This window comes from Phyllobates terribilis, unplaced genomic scaffold (genome assembly GCF_046119375.1).
Source record: "Phyllobates terribilis strain yellow unplaced genomic scaffold, ASM4611937v1 Scaffold_1201__1_contigs__length_364750, whole genome shotgun sequence".
Classification (NCBI taxonomy): domain Eukaryota; kingdom Metazoa; phylum Chordata; class Amphibia; order Anura; family Dendrobatidae; genus Phyllobates; species Phyllobates terribilis.
Genome location: NW_027363961.1, coordinates 342,576 through 359,395, shown reverse-complemented (window position 1 = coordinate 359,395; position 16,820 = coordinate 342,576). Strand labels below are relative to the sequence as shown.

The window sequence follows — 16,820 nt, the reverse complement described above, 5'->3', positions numbered from 1 at the left end:
TGACCTGGTGACAGCCGGCTCTGATGTGTGCACCGCAGTGTCAGATGTGACCTGGTGACAGCCGGCTCTGATGTGTGCGCCGCGGTGTCAGATGTGACCTGGTGACAGCCGCACAGCCGGCTCTTATGTGTGCACCGCGGTGTCAGATGTGACCTGGTGACAGCCGCACAGCCGGCTCTTATGTGTGCACCGCGGTGTCAGATGTGACCTGGTGACAGCCGGCTCTTATGTGTGCACCGCGGTGTCAGATGTGACCTGGTGACAGCCGGCTCTTATGTGTGCGCCGCGGTGTCAGATGTGACCTGGTGACAGCCGGCTCTTATGTGTGCACCGCGGTGTCAGATGTGACCTGGTGACAGCCGCACAGCCGGCTCTTATGTGTGCACCGCGGTGTCAGATGTGACCTGGTGACAGCCGGCTCTGATGTGTGCACCGCGGTGTCAGATGTGACCTGGTGACAGCCGGCTCTTATGTGTGCACCGCGGTGTCAGATGTGACCTGGTGACAGCCGGCTCTGATGTGTGCACCGCGGTGTCAGATATGACCTGGTGACAGCCGCACAGCCGGCTCTTATGTGTGCGCCGCGGTGTCAGATATGACCTGGTGACAGCCGCACAGCCGGCTCTGATATGTGCACCGCGGTGTCAGATGTGACCTGGTGACAGCCGCACAGCCGGCTCTGATGTGTGCGCCGCGGTGTCAGATATGACCTGGTGACAGCCGCACAGCCGGCTCTGATGTGTGCACCGCGGTGTCAGATATGACCTGGTGACAGCCGCACAGCCGGCTCTGATGTGTGCACCGCGGTGTCAGATGTGACCTGGTGACAGCCGCACAGCCGGCTCTGATGTGTGCACCGCGGTGTCAGATATGACCTGGTGACAGCCGCACAGCCGGCTCTGATGTGTGCACCGCGGTGTCAGATATGACCTGGTGACAGCCGCACAGCCGGCTCTGATGTGTGCACCGCGGTGTCAGATGTGACCTGGTGACAGCCGCACAGCCGGCTCTGATGTGTGCACCGCGGTGTCAGATGTGACCTGGTGACAGCCGCACAGCCCCGTCTGGTGCTTGCGCTGCGGTTTCGGCTACATGATGTAATGTCAGGTTCCCTTTTCGCTGGCTTTGTGTGCAGCAGATTGAGGACCTGACTGCTGTGCGCTCAGTGTGAATGTGCTCTAAGCTGCTGGGATCTTTCTTCTGGACATGGATTTCCTCCTTTTTTCCCTCTGACGCATTGTCTTTCTGTGTAGTTTCCGTGTCCGGTTGCCTTGGTGCGGGCCGCCTTGGTGCGGGCCGCCGGTTGCTTTGGTGCGGGTTGCCTTGGTCCGGGCCGCCGGTATCTGCAGCGCCTTGGGGTGTGTATACTTGTGCACGGCCATGTTTGCCTTTTCTCAGCCTTGGTTTTGCTGATGCCTTTCCAGATCCGGGAGTTGGTGGATTCCTTTGAAGGCCCCCAGCCTGCGGACGTGAGGCTGATGAAGCGAAAGACAGGTGAGCGTGTATCCGGCGTGGCGCGCTCCCACGCCTTCTGTGTTCCCACCCTCTTGATTGCTTTCCCTGGGGACTAGCCCCCTCTTCACCCCATACACCATCAGGTGCTGGATGGACTTGCCATGGTGGAGGAGCCTCCGGTGTGTAGACCTTTTGGACCTTGTGGGGTGTGATGACTTTCACCACCCTAATGTCTGCTGACTCGGCGCCTCCAGCGTGAGGATTGCTGCCTTCCCGCAGCTTCTCAGGTCGGGGGTGAAACGTGGCGTCTGCTGAGGCTCCTTTTCATGGCAACCCATGTGCGACAGGTAACGGACTGCACCCATGGAAGCCATGCCATAAAGCACTGCTAGAACATGGGCTTTGTCAGTTGGAGATGCAGCTGTGTTTTCTGTAAAAGGAAGTGACTAACACTAGTATCCCGTCTATATCTGAATGCTGTCTCTAGGTTTAAGCCGCGGTTTCGCCTTCGTGGAGTTTTATCACTTGCAAGATGCTACCAGCTGGATGGAAGCCAATCAGGTTGCTTCACTCGCCAAGTCTAGAATCCTCCTGAGAAATGGCCCATGACATATGTCTGTAACCGAGATCGAAAAGCAGAACGCGGCTGGGGGGAGGGGGCGAAGGGCGAGGCTGCTGGCAGGAGTCGGGAGATCACCGGGACGCGCCCTCCGTACATTAAAGCTGCCCGTTACAGATGGGAGCGACATGTCGCCTTCCCGGCTGCAGTGTACAGGCCCGGCCGGCCGGCGGGGGGCCGGGGAGGAGCAGCCCTTAATGTACGCAGAGCGTGGGCGCATGGTGGGCATGAAGTGCAGGTCCCCCTCTCCCTGGGTCACTGCTGAGTACATCTGACAGACACATGTTCTGCAATAACTCCACGGGCTGCACAGCTCGCTGCTGCTGGCCGCTACCAGTCAGGGGCTCATTAGGGGCCAGCATAGGTGGGCATGGACGGGACACATGACTGGAGCCACCAATAAGCCCCCCGGCTCCTGAAAGAGCAGATAAGGAAAGTCCTAGCTGACACGAAGACAATGTACCACGTGTACCGTCCCGGGAGCAGCCGTAGATGTCGGGGCCGTGGCTGCGCTCGTGGCAGGATAGCTGGTAGATAAAGCCGGAAGCCCCATGTTGTATCCCGATGGCGGGGGGAGCGGGGAGCGTGCGGGGAGGTGACGCCTTTGGTGCAAGATTAGGATTTGTGCACCCAAAATAAGCTGCTGATGGTTTCCTCATCTTGACCCTTCCTGTGCCAGAAGAGGCGGCCTATTGTGCCACGAGGGGATCGCCTCTGCTGACCACGTGTGTTCCCAGACGCCACGCCAGATTGGGAATACTGCCTGCACTATTCAGACTTCATCTGGAGCCCCGAGCCCTTGACTTTACTGCACCCCACTCTTTGTTTCTTCCATCAGCAGCTCCGTGCGCCTCCGAACCCCTCTATCCGCCCCTCGTGGTGGGGGCTGGCACAGCCGTTAGTTGGCAGTGGGTGGTCCTTCCCCACATGGCCGTCCATTATAGTCGGGAGCTGGTTCCCCTCCACCAGGGGATAGATGTCGGCTCTCCACGATGCCGGGAATAACTTGGGCCTTTTTTATGTTCTTGCAGAAGAAGCTGCTGTTCCAGGGCAAGACCATCACCATGCATTACAGCAACCCCCGGCCCAAGTTTGAGGACTGGCTGTGTAACAAGGTGAGAGCTGCGGTTACTGCGGCTGTCGGGGCGATCGAGCAGCAAATATTAACTGCAAAGCTCTCTGCTTTTGTAGTGCGGCCTCTACAACTTCCGGAGAAGACTCAAATGCTTCCGCTGCGGAGCGGCCAAGACCGGTGAGTATCTGTGTCGGCGGGCGCCTGCCGTCTGTGCCGCTGTGTCGGCGGGCGCCTGCCGTCTGTGCCGCACTCGTCCTCCACGCTCTAACGCCTCCTCTTCTCTCCCATCAGAGTCTGATGTAGAGACCCCTTCTGGAGCGTCTGAAGCCCCCGAGTCGGCGGATTACTACAGTGACAGTAAGTGTTTGTACCAGTTTTGCTGCTCGCTCTGCACCCCCGTCATATCAGACTGGCAGAAATCCGAGCCCGCCGCTGTCCTTGCCCCTCCAGCAGTCCCGGCGCTCCGGGCAGTGTGCCTGCTTCTTCAGCCTTTACATCCCCCAGTAACTGTACTGTAGGGGTCCTGTACCCCATAATTACAGCCGAGTAATGGGCTATTGGGCTGTCAGAGGGTGCGGCCGCTCTGCTGGGAGGGCTCTGCAGATCAGCGGTGGCTTGGATTACTCGCCGGTGCCTGTATGGGGGGGGGCTTGGTGCACTTGGTGGTCTCCTCACTTGACAAACAGCTGGGTGTAACCTTATTAGGTGGCTATGTATCCTCAGCCATCATCCTGCGTAACATCGGCTCGCACACCGCTCTGGACTCCATCCTGTCGGCCCTGGCTCCTTATGTGTCGCTGGTGTTGAGCAACATCCGCCTGATCAAAGACAAGCACACCCACCTGAACCGCGGCTTTGCCTTCATACAGCTGCCCTCCGCGCTGGTAAGTGGCGCCCCCCTCGTGTCCTCCCACCAGAACAATGGCGGCTGCGGAGGTAACGCTTCCTTCATCCCCCACAGGAAGCCTCGCAGCTGCTGCAGATCCTCCAGACTCTTCAGCCTCCCCTCAAAATTGATGGGAAAATAATTGGAATTGATTTTGCCAAGAGTGCAAGAAAGTGAGTTGTGGGGTATTAAAGGGAACGTCCGGAGGGGCCGGTGCCCGGCCGGAGCCGCGCCACTGGAGGATAATGTCTGGTCTGCTTTGCAGGGATCTTGTGCTGGCGGATGGGAACCGGCTCAGTGCGTTCTCGATGGCGAGCACAGCCATAGCGGCGGCTCAGTGGTCGTCCACACAGGTAATCCGGGGTAGGGATCGGCGGATCAGACGTGGTGTCAGCGCTGCTCCTGATCACTCATTGTTACTTTACACTTTTATTTTAGGCTCAGCAGAGCGGGGACAGCGCCGAATATGGCTACTCGGGGCAGGAGGGGTACGCACAGTACGGAGGACAGGTGGGCACAGCTCCGGCCGCCAGGGGTCTGTGAGCCTAATGATGGCACTAATGATGCTGGTCCTCCCCAGGAATACCAGCAGTTGTACCAGTCTCAGGGCGGAGAACAGGGAGCGGCGGCATCGGCAGAAGGCGGCGTGCAGGCGGCCACCACCACAACGGCGGCCGTGGTGTGCCAGAGTCCGCAGCTTTACCAGCAGCCTGGCTCTCCGGTGAGTGACCCACGGCTTCTGCCGGATATGGGAGCAGCGGTCGGACATGGTCACTGAGTGATGTCTCCTCCATTGTAGACACAGCCAAGCACCAGTGCGACCACCAGCGCAGCCCCCACAACCCCCACCACAGAAGAAACGCCTGCGGCATCAAACACTATCATCCCGGGAGTGAAATACGGTATGTGACCCTGTGGGCTGCCTGTCCCGGCCGTGCCCACCAGAGCCGGGTGTAATGATTGTCATCGTGTGTTCGGCAGCTGTTCCAGACACGTCCACGTACCAGTATGACGAGTCCTCCGGATACTACTACGACCCTCAGACTGGTCTGTACTACGACCCCAACTCTCAGGTAACGTTCTGCTAAAGGTTTCATCCTATTAGATGCATAAAACGTGCGGACCGCTGACGAGTCGCCTCTTCTCAGTATTACTACAGCTCTGCATCCCAGCAATACCTGTACTGGGACGGGGAGAAGCAGACGTACCTGCCAGCCGCGGACGGCACCGGCCAGGGCACCGCACCGGCCAACGGGGCCGCGGCCACCACCGCAAACAAGGAAGGCAAGGAGAAGAAGGAGAAGCCGAAGAGCAAAACTGCCCAGCAGGTATCTGCAGCGCGCCTCCTCATCACCCCAGGGGCCCTCCCGTCCTGTGGCCTCCCACCCCCAGGGGGGCCCTCCCGTCCTGTGGCCTCCCACCCCGGGGGCTCTCCCTCCCGTCCTGTGGCCACCCACCCCGGGGGCTCTCCCTCCCGTCCTGTGGCCACCCACCCCGGGGGCTCTCCCTCCCGTCCTGTGGCCACCCACCCCGGGGGCTCTCCCTCCCGTCCTGTGGCCACCCACCCCGGGGGCTCTCCCTCCCGTCCTGTGGCCACCCACCCCGGGGGCTCTCCCTCCCGTCCTGTGGCCACCCACCCCGGGGGCTCTCCCTCCCGTCCTGTGGCCACCCACCCCGGGGGCTCTCCCTCCCGTCCTGTGGCCACCCACCCCGGGGGCTCTCCCTCCCGTCCTGTGGCCACCCACCCCGGGGGCTCTCCCTCCCGTCCTGTGGCCTGATGCCCGTATGTGACTCCTGGTTTGGCTTCCCTCAGATTGCGAAGGATATGGAGCGCTGGGCAAAGAGCCTTAATAAGCAGAAGGAAAACTTCAAGAACAGCTTCCAGCCGCTGAGCGCCCGGGACGAGGAGCGGAAGGAGTCTGCAGCCGCGGACGCCGGCTTTGCCTTGTTTGAGAAGAAGGTGCGGTTCCATCTTTCCCCTGCAGGTGATTCTCCATCAGCGTCTGAATCTAAGCGGCTTCTTCTCTCCTCAGCAAGGAGCTCTGCTGGAGAGGCAGCTGCTGCCGGACATGATGATGATGGTGGCCGCGGAGGAGGAGAAGCCGCCCAAGGTGAGCGCCCGAGTCTGCTGCCTGGTGCAGGCCATGTGGCCCCCGTCTGTGTGTGTGTGGGTGGGTGGCCCCCGTGTGTGTGTGTGGGTGGGTGGGTGGCCCCCGTCTGTGTGTGTGTGTGTGTGTGTGTGTGTGGGTGGCCCCCGTCTGTGTGTGTGTGGGTGGGTGTGTGTGTGGGTGGGTGGCCCCCGTCTGTGTGTGGGTGGCTCCCGTCTGTGTGTGTGTGTGTGTGGGTGGCCCCCGTCTGTGTGTGTGTGGGTGGGTGTGTGTGTGGGTGGGTGGCCCCCGTCTGTGTGTGTGTGTGGGTGGCCCCCGTGTGTGTGTGTGGCCCCTGTGTGCACGTGCCCCGCTCTGACCGCCTGTGATGTTGGCACAGCGGGCTCTGGTTGCCGCTTACAGCGGTGACAGTGATAATGAAGAGGAGACGGATCGGCTGCAGGGAATTCTGGATGAGGAAAAGCTGACGGACTGGAGGAAGCTGGCGTGCTTACTGTGCCGCAGGCAGTTTCCAAACAAAGACGCCCTGACCAGACATCAGCAACTGTCGGACCTCCACAAGGTGAGTGCCGGACCCTCAGTGTCCCAATGTCACCGGCCCGAACTGCCGAGCAAATATCAAATAACGTCTCCATTACCAAACAGCAAAACCTGGACGTGTACAGACGATCCCGACTGTCCGATCAAGACCTGGAAGCCCTGGAGCAGCAGGAGCGAGAGGTGAGCGCCCTCCTCTGCCAGGGCGATGGGGCCGGGGTGACGACCAGCCGGTAACTGGGGCTTCTTGTCGCACAGGCGAAATACCGGGACCGAGCAGCGGAGAGGAGGGAGAAGTACGGCATCCCGGAGCCGCCAGAGCCCAAGCGCAAGAAGCAGTATGACGCCGGTGTAGTGTGAGTGCCAGGGTGCGCCGCCCCGCTCCAGAGACCGCGCCAGGGTGCGCCGCCCCGCTCTCACTCCACATGTCTCTATTTCACAGGAACTACGAGCAGCCGACTAAAGATGGCATCGATACTAGCAACATCGGCAACAAGATGCTGCAGGCCATGGGCTGGAAGGAGGGCTCCGGGCTGGGCCGGAAGAGTCAGGGAATCACTGCCCCAATCCAGGTGAGGGGTCTGCGGGTTGAGGTTTACAAGCCCATACACTGCCATGCACGTCCTGGCTAACCCTCTGCGCTGCTGTCGCCGGCCTCCCTCCCTCCCTCTCTGCGCTGCTGTCGCCGGCCTCCCTCCCTCCCTCTCTGCGCTGCTGTCGCCTCCCTCCCTCCCTCCCTCTCTGCGCTGTCGTCGCCTCCCTCGCTCCCTCCCTCTCTGCGCTGTCGTCGCCTCCCTCGCTCCCTCCCTCTCTGCGCTGTCGTCGCCTCCCTCTCTCCCTCCCTCTCTGCGCTGTCGTCGCCTCCCTCTCTCCCTCCCTCTCTGCGCTGTCGTCGCCTCCCTCTCTCCCTCCCTCTCTGCGCTGTCGTCGCCTCCCTCTCTGCGCTGTCGTCGCCTCCCTCTCTGCGCTGTCGTCGCCTCCCTCTCTCCCTCCCTCTCTGCGCTGTCGTCGCCTCCCTCTCTCCCTCCCTCTCTGCGCTGTCGTCGCCTCCCTCTCTCCCTCCCTCTCTGCGCTGTCGTCGCCTCCCTCTCTCCCTCCCTCTCTGCGCTGTCGTCGCCTCCCTCTCTCCCTCCCTCTCTGCGCTGTCGTCGCCTCCCTCTCTCCCTCCCTCTCTGCGCTGTCGTCGCCTCCCTCTCTCCCTCCCTCTCTGCGCTGTCGTCGCCTCCCTCTCTCCCTCCCTCTCTGCGCTGTCGTCGCCTCCCTCTCTCCCTCCCTCTCTGCGCTGTCGTCGCCTCCCTCTCTCCCTCCCTCTCTGCGCTGTCGTCGCCTCCCTCTCTCCCTCCCTCTCTGCGCTGTCGTCGCCTCCCTCTCTCCCTCCCTCTCTGCGCTGTCGTCGCCTCCCTCTCTCCCTCCCTCTCTGCGCTGTCGTCGCCTCCCTCTCTCCCTCCCTCTCTGCGCTGTCGTCGCCTCCCTCTCTCCCTCCCTCTCTGCGCTGTCGTCGCCTCCCTCTCTCCCTCCCTCTCTGCGCTGTCGTCGCCTCCCTCTCTCCCTCCCTCTCTGCGCTGTCGTCGCCTCCCTCTCTCCCTCCCTCTCTGCGCTGTCGTCGCCTCCCTCTCTCCCTCCCTCTCTGCGCTGTCGTCGCCTCCCTCTCTCCCTCCCTCTCTGCGCTGTCGTCGCCTCCCTCTCTCCCTCCCTCTCTGCGCTGTCGTCGCCTCCCTCTCTCCCTCCCTCTCTGCGCTGTCGTCGCCTCCCTCTCTCCCTCCCTCTCTGCGCTGTCGTCGCCTCCCTCTCTCCCTCCCTCTCTGCGCTGTCGTCGCCTCCCTCTCTCCCTCCCTCTCTGCGCTGTCGTCGCCTCCCTCTCTCCCTCCCTCTCTGCGCTGTCGTCGCCTCCCTCTCTCCCTCCCTCTCTGCGCTGTCGTCGCCTCCCTCTCTCCCTCCCTCTCTGCGCTGTCGTCGCCTCCCTCTCTCCCTCCCTCTCTGCGCTGTCGTCGCCTCCCTCTCTCCCTCCCTCTCTGCGCTGTCGTCGCCTCCCTCTCTCCCTCCCTCTCTGCGCTGTCGTCGCCTCCCTCTCTCCCTCCCTCTCTGCGCTGTCGTCGCCTCCCTCTCTCCCTCCCTCTCTGCGCTGTCGTCGCCTCCCTCTCTCCCTCCCTCTCTGCGCTGTCGTCGCCTCCCTCTCTCCCTCCCTCTCTGCGCTGTCGTCGCCTCCCTCTCTCCCTCCCTCTCTGCGCTGTCGTCGCCTCCCTCTCTCCCTCCCTCTCTGCGCTGTCGTCGCCTCCCTCTCTCCCTCCCTCTCTGCGCTGTCGTCGCCTCCCTCTCTCCCTCCCTCTCTGCGCTGTCGTCGCCTCCCTCTCTCCCTCCCTCTCTGCGCTGTCGTCGCCTCCCTCTCTCCCTCCCTCTCTGCGCTGTCGTCGCCTCCCTCTCTCCCTCCCTCTCTGCGCTGTCGTCGCCTCCCTCTCTCCCTCCCTCTCTGCGCTGTCGTCGCCTCCCTCTCTCCCTCCCTCTCTGCGCTGTCGTCGCCTCCCTCTCTCCCTCCCTCTCTGCGCTGTCGTCGCCTCCCTCTCTCCCTCCCTCTCTGCGCTGTCGTCGCCTCCCTCTCTCCCTCCCTCTCTGCGCTGTCGTCGCCTCCCTCTCTCCCTCCCTCTCTGCGCTGTCGTCGCCTCCCTCTCTCCCTCCCTCTCTGCGCTGTCGTCGCCTCCCTCTCTCCCTCCCTCTCTGCGCTGTCGTCGCCTCCCTCTCTCCCTCCCTCTCTGCGCTGTCGTCGCCTCCCTCTCTCCCTCCCTCTCTGCGCTGTCGTCGCCTCCCTCTCTCCCTCCCTCTCTGCGCTGTCGTCGCCTCCCTCTCTCCCTCCCTCTCTGCGCTGTCGTCGCCTCCCTCTCTCCCTCCCTCTCTGCGCTGTCGTCGCCTCCCTCTCTCCCTCCCTCTCTGCGCTGTCGTCGCCTCCCTCTCTCCCTCCCTCTCTGCGCTGTCGTCGCCTCCCTCTCTCCCTCCCTCTCTGCGCTGTCGTCGCCTCCCTCTCTCCCTCCCTCTCTGCGCTGTCGTCGCCTCCCTCTCTCCCTCCCTCTCTGCGCTGTCGTCGCCTCCCTCTCTCCCTCCCTCTCTGCGCTGTCGTCGCCTCCCTCTCTCCCTCCCTCTCTGCGCTGTCGTCGCCTCCCTCTCTCCCTCCCTCTCTGCGCTGTCGTCGCCTCCCTCTCTCCCTCCCTCTCTGCGCTGTCGTCGCCTCCCTCTCTCCCTCCCTCTCTGCGCTGTCGTCGCCTCCCTCTCTCCCTCCCTCTCTGCGCTGTCGTCGCCTCCCTCTCTCCCTCCCTCTCTGCGCTGTCGTCGCCTCCCTCTCTCCCTCCCTCTCTGCGCTGTCGTCGCCTCCCTCTCTCCCTCCCTCTCTGCGCTGTCGTCGCCTCCCTCTCTCCCTCCCTCTCTGCGCTGTCGTCGCCTCCCTCTCTCCCTCCCTCTCTGCGCTGTCGTCGCCTCCCTCTCTCCCTCCCTCTCTGCGCTGTCGTCGCCTCCCTCTCTCCCTCCCTCTCTGCGCTGTCGTCGCCTCCCTCTCTCCCTCCCTCTCTGCGCTGTCGTCGCCTCCCTCTCTCCCTCCCTCTCTGCGCTGTCGTCGCCTCCCTCTCTCCCTCCCTCTCTGCGCTGTCGTCGCCTCCCTCTCTCCCTCCCTCTCTGCGCTGTCGTCGCCTCCCTCTCTCCCTCCCTCTCTGCGCTGTCGTCGCCTCCCTCTCTCCCTCCCTCTCTGCGCTGTCGTCGCCTCCCTCTCTCCCTCCCTCTCTGCGCTGTCGTCGCCTCCCTCTCTCCCTCCCTCTCTGCGCTGTCGTCGCCTCCCTCTCTCCCTCCCTCTCTGCGCTGTCGTCGCCTCCCTCTCTCCCTCCCTCTCTGCGCTGTCGTCGCCTCCCTCTCTCCCTCCCTCTCTGCGCTGTCGTCGCCTCCCTCTCTCCCTCCCTCTCTGCGCTGTCGTCGCCTCCCTCTCTCCCTCCCTCTCTGCGCTGTCGTCGCCTCCCTCTCTCCCTCCCTCTCTGCGCTGTCGTCGCCTCCCTCTCTCCCTCCCTCTCTGCGCTGTCGTCGCCTCCCTCTCTCCCTCCCTCTCTGCGCTGTCGTCGCCTCCCTCTCTCCCTCCCTCTCTGCGCTGTCGTCGCCTCCCTCTCTCCCTCCCTCTCTGCGCTGTCGTCGCCTCCCTCTCTCCCTCCCTCTCTGCGCTGTCGTCGCCTCCCTCTCTCCCTCCCTCTCTGCGCTGTCGTCGCCTCCCTCTCTCCCTCCCTCTCTGCGCTGTCGTCGCCTCCCTCTCTCCCTCCCTCTCTGCGCTGTCGTCGCCTCCCTCTCTCCCTCCCTCTCTGCGCTGTCGTCGCCTCCCTCTCTCCCTCCCTCTCTGCGCTGTCGTCGCCTCCCTCTCTCCCTCCCTCTCTGCGCTGTCGTCGCCTCCCTCTCTCCCTCCCTCTCTCCCTCCCTCTCTCCCTCCCTCTCTCCCTCCCTCTCTGCGCTGTCGTCGCCTCCCTCTCTCCCTCCCTCTCTCCCTCCCTCTCTGCGCTGTCGTCGCCTCCCTCTCTCCCTCCCTCTCTCCCTCCCTCTCTGCGCTGTCGTCGCCTCCCTCTCTCCCTCCCTCTCTCCCTCCCTCTCTGCGCTGTCGTCGCCTCCCTCTCTCCCTCCCTCTCTCCCTCCCTCTCTGCGCTGTCGTCGCCTCCCTCTCTCCCTCCCTCTCTCCCTCCCTCTCTGCGCTGTCGTCGCCTCCCTCTCTCCCTCCCTCTCTCCCTCCCTCTCTGCGCTGTCGTCGCCTCCCTCTCTCCCTCCCTCTCTCCCTCCCTCTCTGCGCTGTCGTCGCCTCCCTCTCTCCCTCCCTCTCTCCCTCCCTCTCTGCGCTGTCGTCGCCTCCCTCTCTCCCTCCCTCTCTCCCTCCCTCTCTGCGCTGTCGTCGCCTCCCTCTCTCCCTCCCTCTCTCCCTCCCTCTCTGCGCTGTCGTCGCCTCCCTCTCTCCCTCCCTCTCTCCCTCCCTCTCTGCGCTGTCGTCGCCTCCCTCTCTCCCTCCCTCTCTCCCTCCCTCTCTGCGCTGTCGTCGCCTCCCTCTCTCCCTCCCTCTCTCCCTCCCTCTCTGCGCTGTCGTCGCCTCCCTCTCTCCCTCCCTCTCTCCCTCCCTCTCTGCGCTGTCGTCGCCTCCCTCTCTCCCTCCCTCTCTCCCTCCCTCTCTGCGCTGTCGTCGCCTCCCTCTCTCCCTCCCTCTCTCCCTCCCTCTCTGCGCTGTCGTCGCCTCCCTCTCTCCCTCCCTCTCTCCCTCCCTCTCTGCGCTGTCGTCGCCTCCCTCTCTCCCTCCCTCTCTCCCTCCCTCTCTGCGCTGTCGTCGCCTCCCTCTCTCCCTCCCTCTCTCCCTCCCTCTCTGCGCTGTCGTCGCCTCCCTCTCTCCCTCCCTCTCTCCCTCCCTCTCTGCGCTGTCGTCGCCTCCCTCTCTCCCTCCCTCTCTCCCTCCCTCTCTGCGCTGTCGTCGCCTCCCTCTCTCCCTCCCTCTCTCCCTCCCTCTCTGCGCTGTCGTCGCCTCCCTCTCTCCCTCCCTCTCTCCCTCCCTCTCTGCGCTGTCGTCGCCTCCCTCCCTCTCTCCCTCCCTCTCTGCGCTGTCGTCGCCTCCCTCCCTCTCTCCCTCCCTCTCTGCGCTGTCGTCGCCTCCCTCCCTCTCTCCCTCCCTCTCTGCGCTGTCGTCGCCTCCCTCCCTCTCTCCCTCCCTCTCTGCGCTGTCGTCGCCTCCCTCCCTCTCTCCCTCCCTCTCTGCGCTGTCGTCGCCTCCCTCCCTCTCTCCCTCCCTCTCTGCGCTGTCGTCGCCTCCCTCCCTCTCTCCCTCCCTCTCTGCGCTGTCGTCGCCTCCCTCCCTCTCTCCCTCCCTCTCTGCGCTGTCGTCGCCTCCCTCCCTCTCTCCCTCCCTCTCTGCGCTGTCGTCGCCTCCCTCCCTCTCTCCCTCCCTCTCTGCGCTGTCGTCGCCTCCCTCCCTCTCTCCCTCCCTCTCTGCGCTGTCGTCGCCTCCCTCCCTCTCTCCCTCCCTCTCTGCGCTGTCGTCGCCTCCCTCCCTCTCTCCCTCCCTCTCTGCGCTGTCGTCGCCTCCCTCCCTCTCTCCCTCCCTCTCTGCGCTGTCGTCGCCTCCCTCCCTCTCTCCCTCCCTCTCTGCGCTGTCGTCGCCTCCCTCCCTCTCTCCCTCCCTCTCTGCGCTGTCGTCGCCTCCCTCCCTCTCTCCCTCCCTCTCTGCGCTGTCGTCGCCTCCCTCCCTCTCTCCCTCCCTCTCTGCGCTGTCGTCGCCTCCCTCCCTCTCTCCCTCCCTCTCTGCGCTGTCGTCGCCTCCCTCCCTCTCTCCCTCCCTCTCTGCGCTGTCGTCGCCTCCCTCCCTCTCTCCCTCCCTCTCTGCGCTGTCGTCGCCTCCCTCCCTCTCTCCCTCCCTCTCTGCGCTGTCGTCGCCTCCCTCCCTCTCTCCCTCCCTCTCTGCGCTGTCGTCGCCTCCCTCCCTCTCTCCCTCCCTCTCTGCGCTGTCGTCGCCTCCCTCCCTCTCTCCCTCCCTCTCTGCGCTGTCGTCGCCTCCCTCCCTCTCTCCCTCCCTCTCTGCGCTGTCGTCGCCTCCCTCCCTCTCTCCCTCCCTCTCTGCGCTGTCGTCGCCTCCCTCCCTCTCTCCCTCCCTCTCTGCGCTGTCGTCGCCTCCCTCCCTCTCTCCCTCCCTCTCTGCGCTGTCGTCGCCTCCCTCCCTCTCTCCCTCCCTCTCTGCGCTGTCGTCGCCTCCCTCCCTCTCTCCCTCCCTCTCTGCGCTGTCGTCGCCTCCCTCCCTCTCTCCCTCCCTCTCTGCGCTGTCGTCGCCTCCCTCCCTCTCTCCCTCCCTCTCTGCGCTGTCGTCGCCTCCCTCCCTCTCTCCCTCCCTCTCTGCGCTGTCGTCGCCTCCCTCCCTCTCTCCCTCCCTCTCTGCGCTGTCGTCGCCTCCCTCCCTCTCTCCCTCCCTCTCTGCGCTGTCGTCGCCTCCCTCCCTCTCTCCCTCCCTCTCTGCGCTGTCGTCGCCTCCCTCCCTCTCTCCCTCCCTCTCTGCGCTGTCGTCGCCTCCCTCCCTCTCTCCCTCCCTCTCTGCGCTGTCGTCGCCTCCCTCCCTCTCTCCCTCCCTCTCTGCGCTGTCGTCGCCTCCCTCCCTCTCTCCCTCCCTCTCTGCGCTGTCGTCGCCTCCCTCCCTCTCTCCCTCCCTCTCTGCGCTGTCGTCGCCTCCCTCCCTCTCTCCCTCCCTCTCTGCGCTGTCGTCGCCTCCCTCCCTCTCTCCCTCCCTCTCTGCGCTGTCGTCGCCTCCCTCCCTCTCTCCCTCCCTCTCTGCGCTGTCGTCGCCTCCCTCCCTCTCTCCCTCCCTCTCTGCGCTGTCGTCGCCTCCCTCCCTCTCTCCCTCCCTCTCTGCGCTGTCGTCGCCTCCCTCCCTCTCTCCCTCCCTCTCTGCGCTGTCGTCGCCTCCCTCCCTCTCTCCCTCCCTCTCTGCGCTGTCGTCGCCTCCCTCCCTCTCTCCCTCCCTCTCTGCGCTGTCGTCGCCTCCCTCCCTCTCTCCCTCCCTCTCTGCGCTGTCGTCGCCTCCCTCCCTCTCTCCCTCCCTCTCTGCGCTGTCGTCGCCTCCCTCCCTCTCTCCCTCCCTCTCTGCGCTGTCGTCGCCTCCCTCCCTCTCTCCCTCCCTCTCTGCGCTGTCGTCGCCTCCCTCCCTCTCTCCCTCCCTCTCTGCGCTGTCGTCGCCTCCCTCCCTCTCTCCCTCCCTCTCTGCGCTGTCGTCGCCTCCCTCCCTCTCTCCCTCCCTCTCTGCGCTGTCGTCGCCTCCCTCCCTCTCTCCCTCCCTCTCTGCGCTGTCGTCGCCTCCCTCCCTCTCTCCCTCCCTCTCTGCGCTGTCGTCGCCTCCCTCCCTCTCTCCCTCCCTCTCTGCGCTGTCGTCGCCTCCCTCCCTCTCTCCCTCCCTCTCTGCGCTGTCGTCGCCTCCCTCCCTCTCTCCCTCCCTCTCTGCGCTGTCGTCGCCTCCCTCCCTCTCTCCCTCCCTCTCTGCGCTGTCGTCGCCTCCCTCCCTCTCTCCCTCCCTCTCTGCGCTGTCGTCGCCTCCCTCCCTCTCTCCCTCCCTCTCTGCGCTGTCGTCGCCTCCCTCCCTCTCTCCCTCCCTCTCTGCGCTGTCGTCGCCTCCCTCTCTCCCTCCCTCTCTGCGCTGTCGTCGCCTCCCTCTCTCCCTCCCTCTCTGCGCTGTCGTCGCCTCCCTCTCTCCCTCCCCTCTCTGCGCTGTCGTCGCCTCCCTCTCTCCCTCCCCTCTCTGCGCTGTCGTTTCCTCTCTCTCTCCCTCCCCTCTCTGTGCTGCTGTCGTCGCCTCCCTCTCTCCCTCCCTCTCTGCGCTGCTGTTTCCTCTCTCTGCGTTGCTGTCGTCGCTTCTCTCCCTCCCTCTCTGCGCTGCTGCGTCGCCTCCCTCTCTCCCTCCCCTCTCTGCGCTGTCGTTTCCTCTCTCTCTCCCTCCCCTCTCTGCGTTGCTGTCGTCGCCTCTCCCTCTCCCTCCCTCTCTGTGCTGCTGTTTCCTCTCTCTGCGTTGCTGTCGTCGCCTCCCTCCCTCCCTCTCTGCGCTGCTGCGTCGCCTCCCTCCCTCTCTGCGCTGCTGCGTCGCCTCCCTCCCTCCCTCTCTGCGCTGCTGCGTCGCCTCCCTCCCTCCCTCCCCTCTCTGCGTTGCTGCTGTTTCCTCTCTCCCTCCCTCTCTGCGTTGCGGTCGTCGCCTCCCTCCCCGGAGGTCGCCTCGGGCTGGTTTCTGGCCGGTCACGGTCCCGTGTGTTTGCAGGCGCAGGTCAGGATGAGGGGCGCGGGGCTCGGAGCTAAGGGAAGCTCGTACGGTGTGAACACGTCGGACTCTTACAAGGACGCCGTCAGGAAAGCCATGTTCGCGCGCTTCACAGAGATGGAGTGAAGGGAGCAGCGGCCGGATGGATGAATCAGTATGAACTTTCCCCTCTGGGGGGCAGAGGTGGTCCGCGGAGGGAGCAGGGCGGTCCCCGACGCTGTGTAGATATGTATTATACCCCTGTACAGTGTAAATACCTGTTTCGTGCGATGTTTGTATGTGGGGGGTGCGTAACCGTGCCCCCTCAGTAATAGAGACGCGGCACCCCACCTTTATACATTTGTACATTTTTCTTTTCTCAGAGGAATAAATTTCGGAGCAAACTCCTGTGACTTCATTATTCTGTCTGGTCCTGAAAGTGCTCGGAGCGACCACTAGGTGGCAGCACCGCTCAGTGCATTACTATCCGTCTCCAATAAAGGAACTGGCGGGGGAGGGGAGGCAGTAAATGGCTTCTGTAGGTCTGGAACTAACTGTGAAGCCCCCCAGGCTCAGAGGGGCCGCAAAGCACAGCCTTGCGCTCTGTCGCTGCTGTGCCCGTCTTCATGGTAATAACTAGTGATACGTACAGGGCCAGACAATGACCCCGGAGCAGTAAGCACAGCGCCCTCTGGGGGGAGGAAGGTAATGGTGTGATAGGACCCTACCACCCGGTGCAATGTAAAGGCCCCTCCATCTCCACAGCAGGCGGCACCGGCCTCAGCACTCCTGGTTCTCTGCAGTACAAGCTGTAAGTCTGCGCTGTGCCCCCTGCAGGAGGCGCTGAATATGGCACATTACAGGCAAAGGTAATACACTGGTGATTGCGGCCTCTTCTGGCTCCACCCATTTGTCTCAATAAAAATTCAATAACGCAATACGTAGCTGTTGTGTAAAACGGAAGAAGAAAGCGCCGACTGCTCAAGACCCGCAAACCTCCGCACTGTGCCTTTAAGATGCCTCATGTGCATTAACAGGTTCTGTACCTGATCAGCTGCAGCGGTCACTGGCCCCCGATAGTGACGCAACTGAGCAATGGCTGCCGAGACCGACCCGAAGAGGTAAAAACTGGCACCGAAACCGCGGGTAAAGACCAAACAGCCTGCAGTGTCTGCACCAGACCGAACGACAGCCAGACATTACACCATATGTGACTGATATCAGAATCTTATAACGCTCCAGTACTGATATAACCTCCAGACATTAGATCATATGTGACTGATATCTGCTCCTCTTATAACGCTCCAGTACTGATATAACCTCCAGACATTACACCATATGTGACTGATATCAGCCCCTCTTATAACGCTCCAGTACTGATATAACCTCCA

At 63.9% G+C, this 16,820-nt stretch overlaps 1 protein-coding gene across 3 annotated transcripts; it reads left to right on the top strand.

Moving 5' to 3' along the window:
* Window positions 1-1,397: 1,397 nt before the first annotated feature.
* Window positions 1,398-15,838, top strand: LOC141243155 (RNA-binding protein 5-A-like). 3 transcript variants are annotated; one of them, XM_073668906.1, is made up of 20 exons: window positions 1,398-1,494; window positions 1,943-2,016; window positions 3,106-3,189; window positions 3,266-3,326; window positions 3,441-3,506; window positions 3,873-4,033; window positions 4,111-4,208; window positions 4,301-4,388; window positions 4,474-4,545; window positions 4,616-4,756; window positions 4,835-4,937; window positions 5,017-5,108; window positions 5,184-5,363; window positions 5,849-5,995; window positions 6,069-6,146; window positions 6,523-6,705; window positions 6,789-6,863; window positions 6,939-7,036; window positions 7,123-7,252; window positions 15,451-15,838. In XM_073668906.1, the coding sequence occupies exons 1-20, from the start codon at window positions 1,413-1,415 to the stop codon at window positions 15,574-15,576; spliced, it is 2,139 nt and encodes a 712-aa protein (XP_073525007.1). In that variant the 5' UTR covers window positions 1,398-1,412; the 3' UTR covers window positions 15,577-15,838. The 3 variants fall into 3 exon arrangements, with proteins under 3 accessions (XP_073525007.1, XP_073525006.1, XP_073525008.1); XM_073668905.1 differs by having other exon boundaries at window positions 3,855-4,033; XM_073668907.1 differs by lacking the exon at window positions 1,398-1,494 and having other exon boundaries at window positions 1,534-3,189; window positions 3,855-4,033; window positions 15,451-15,837.
* The last annotated feature ends 982 nt before the right edge of the window (window positions 15,839-16,820 follow it).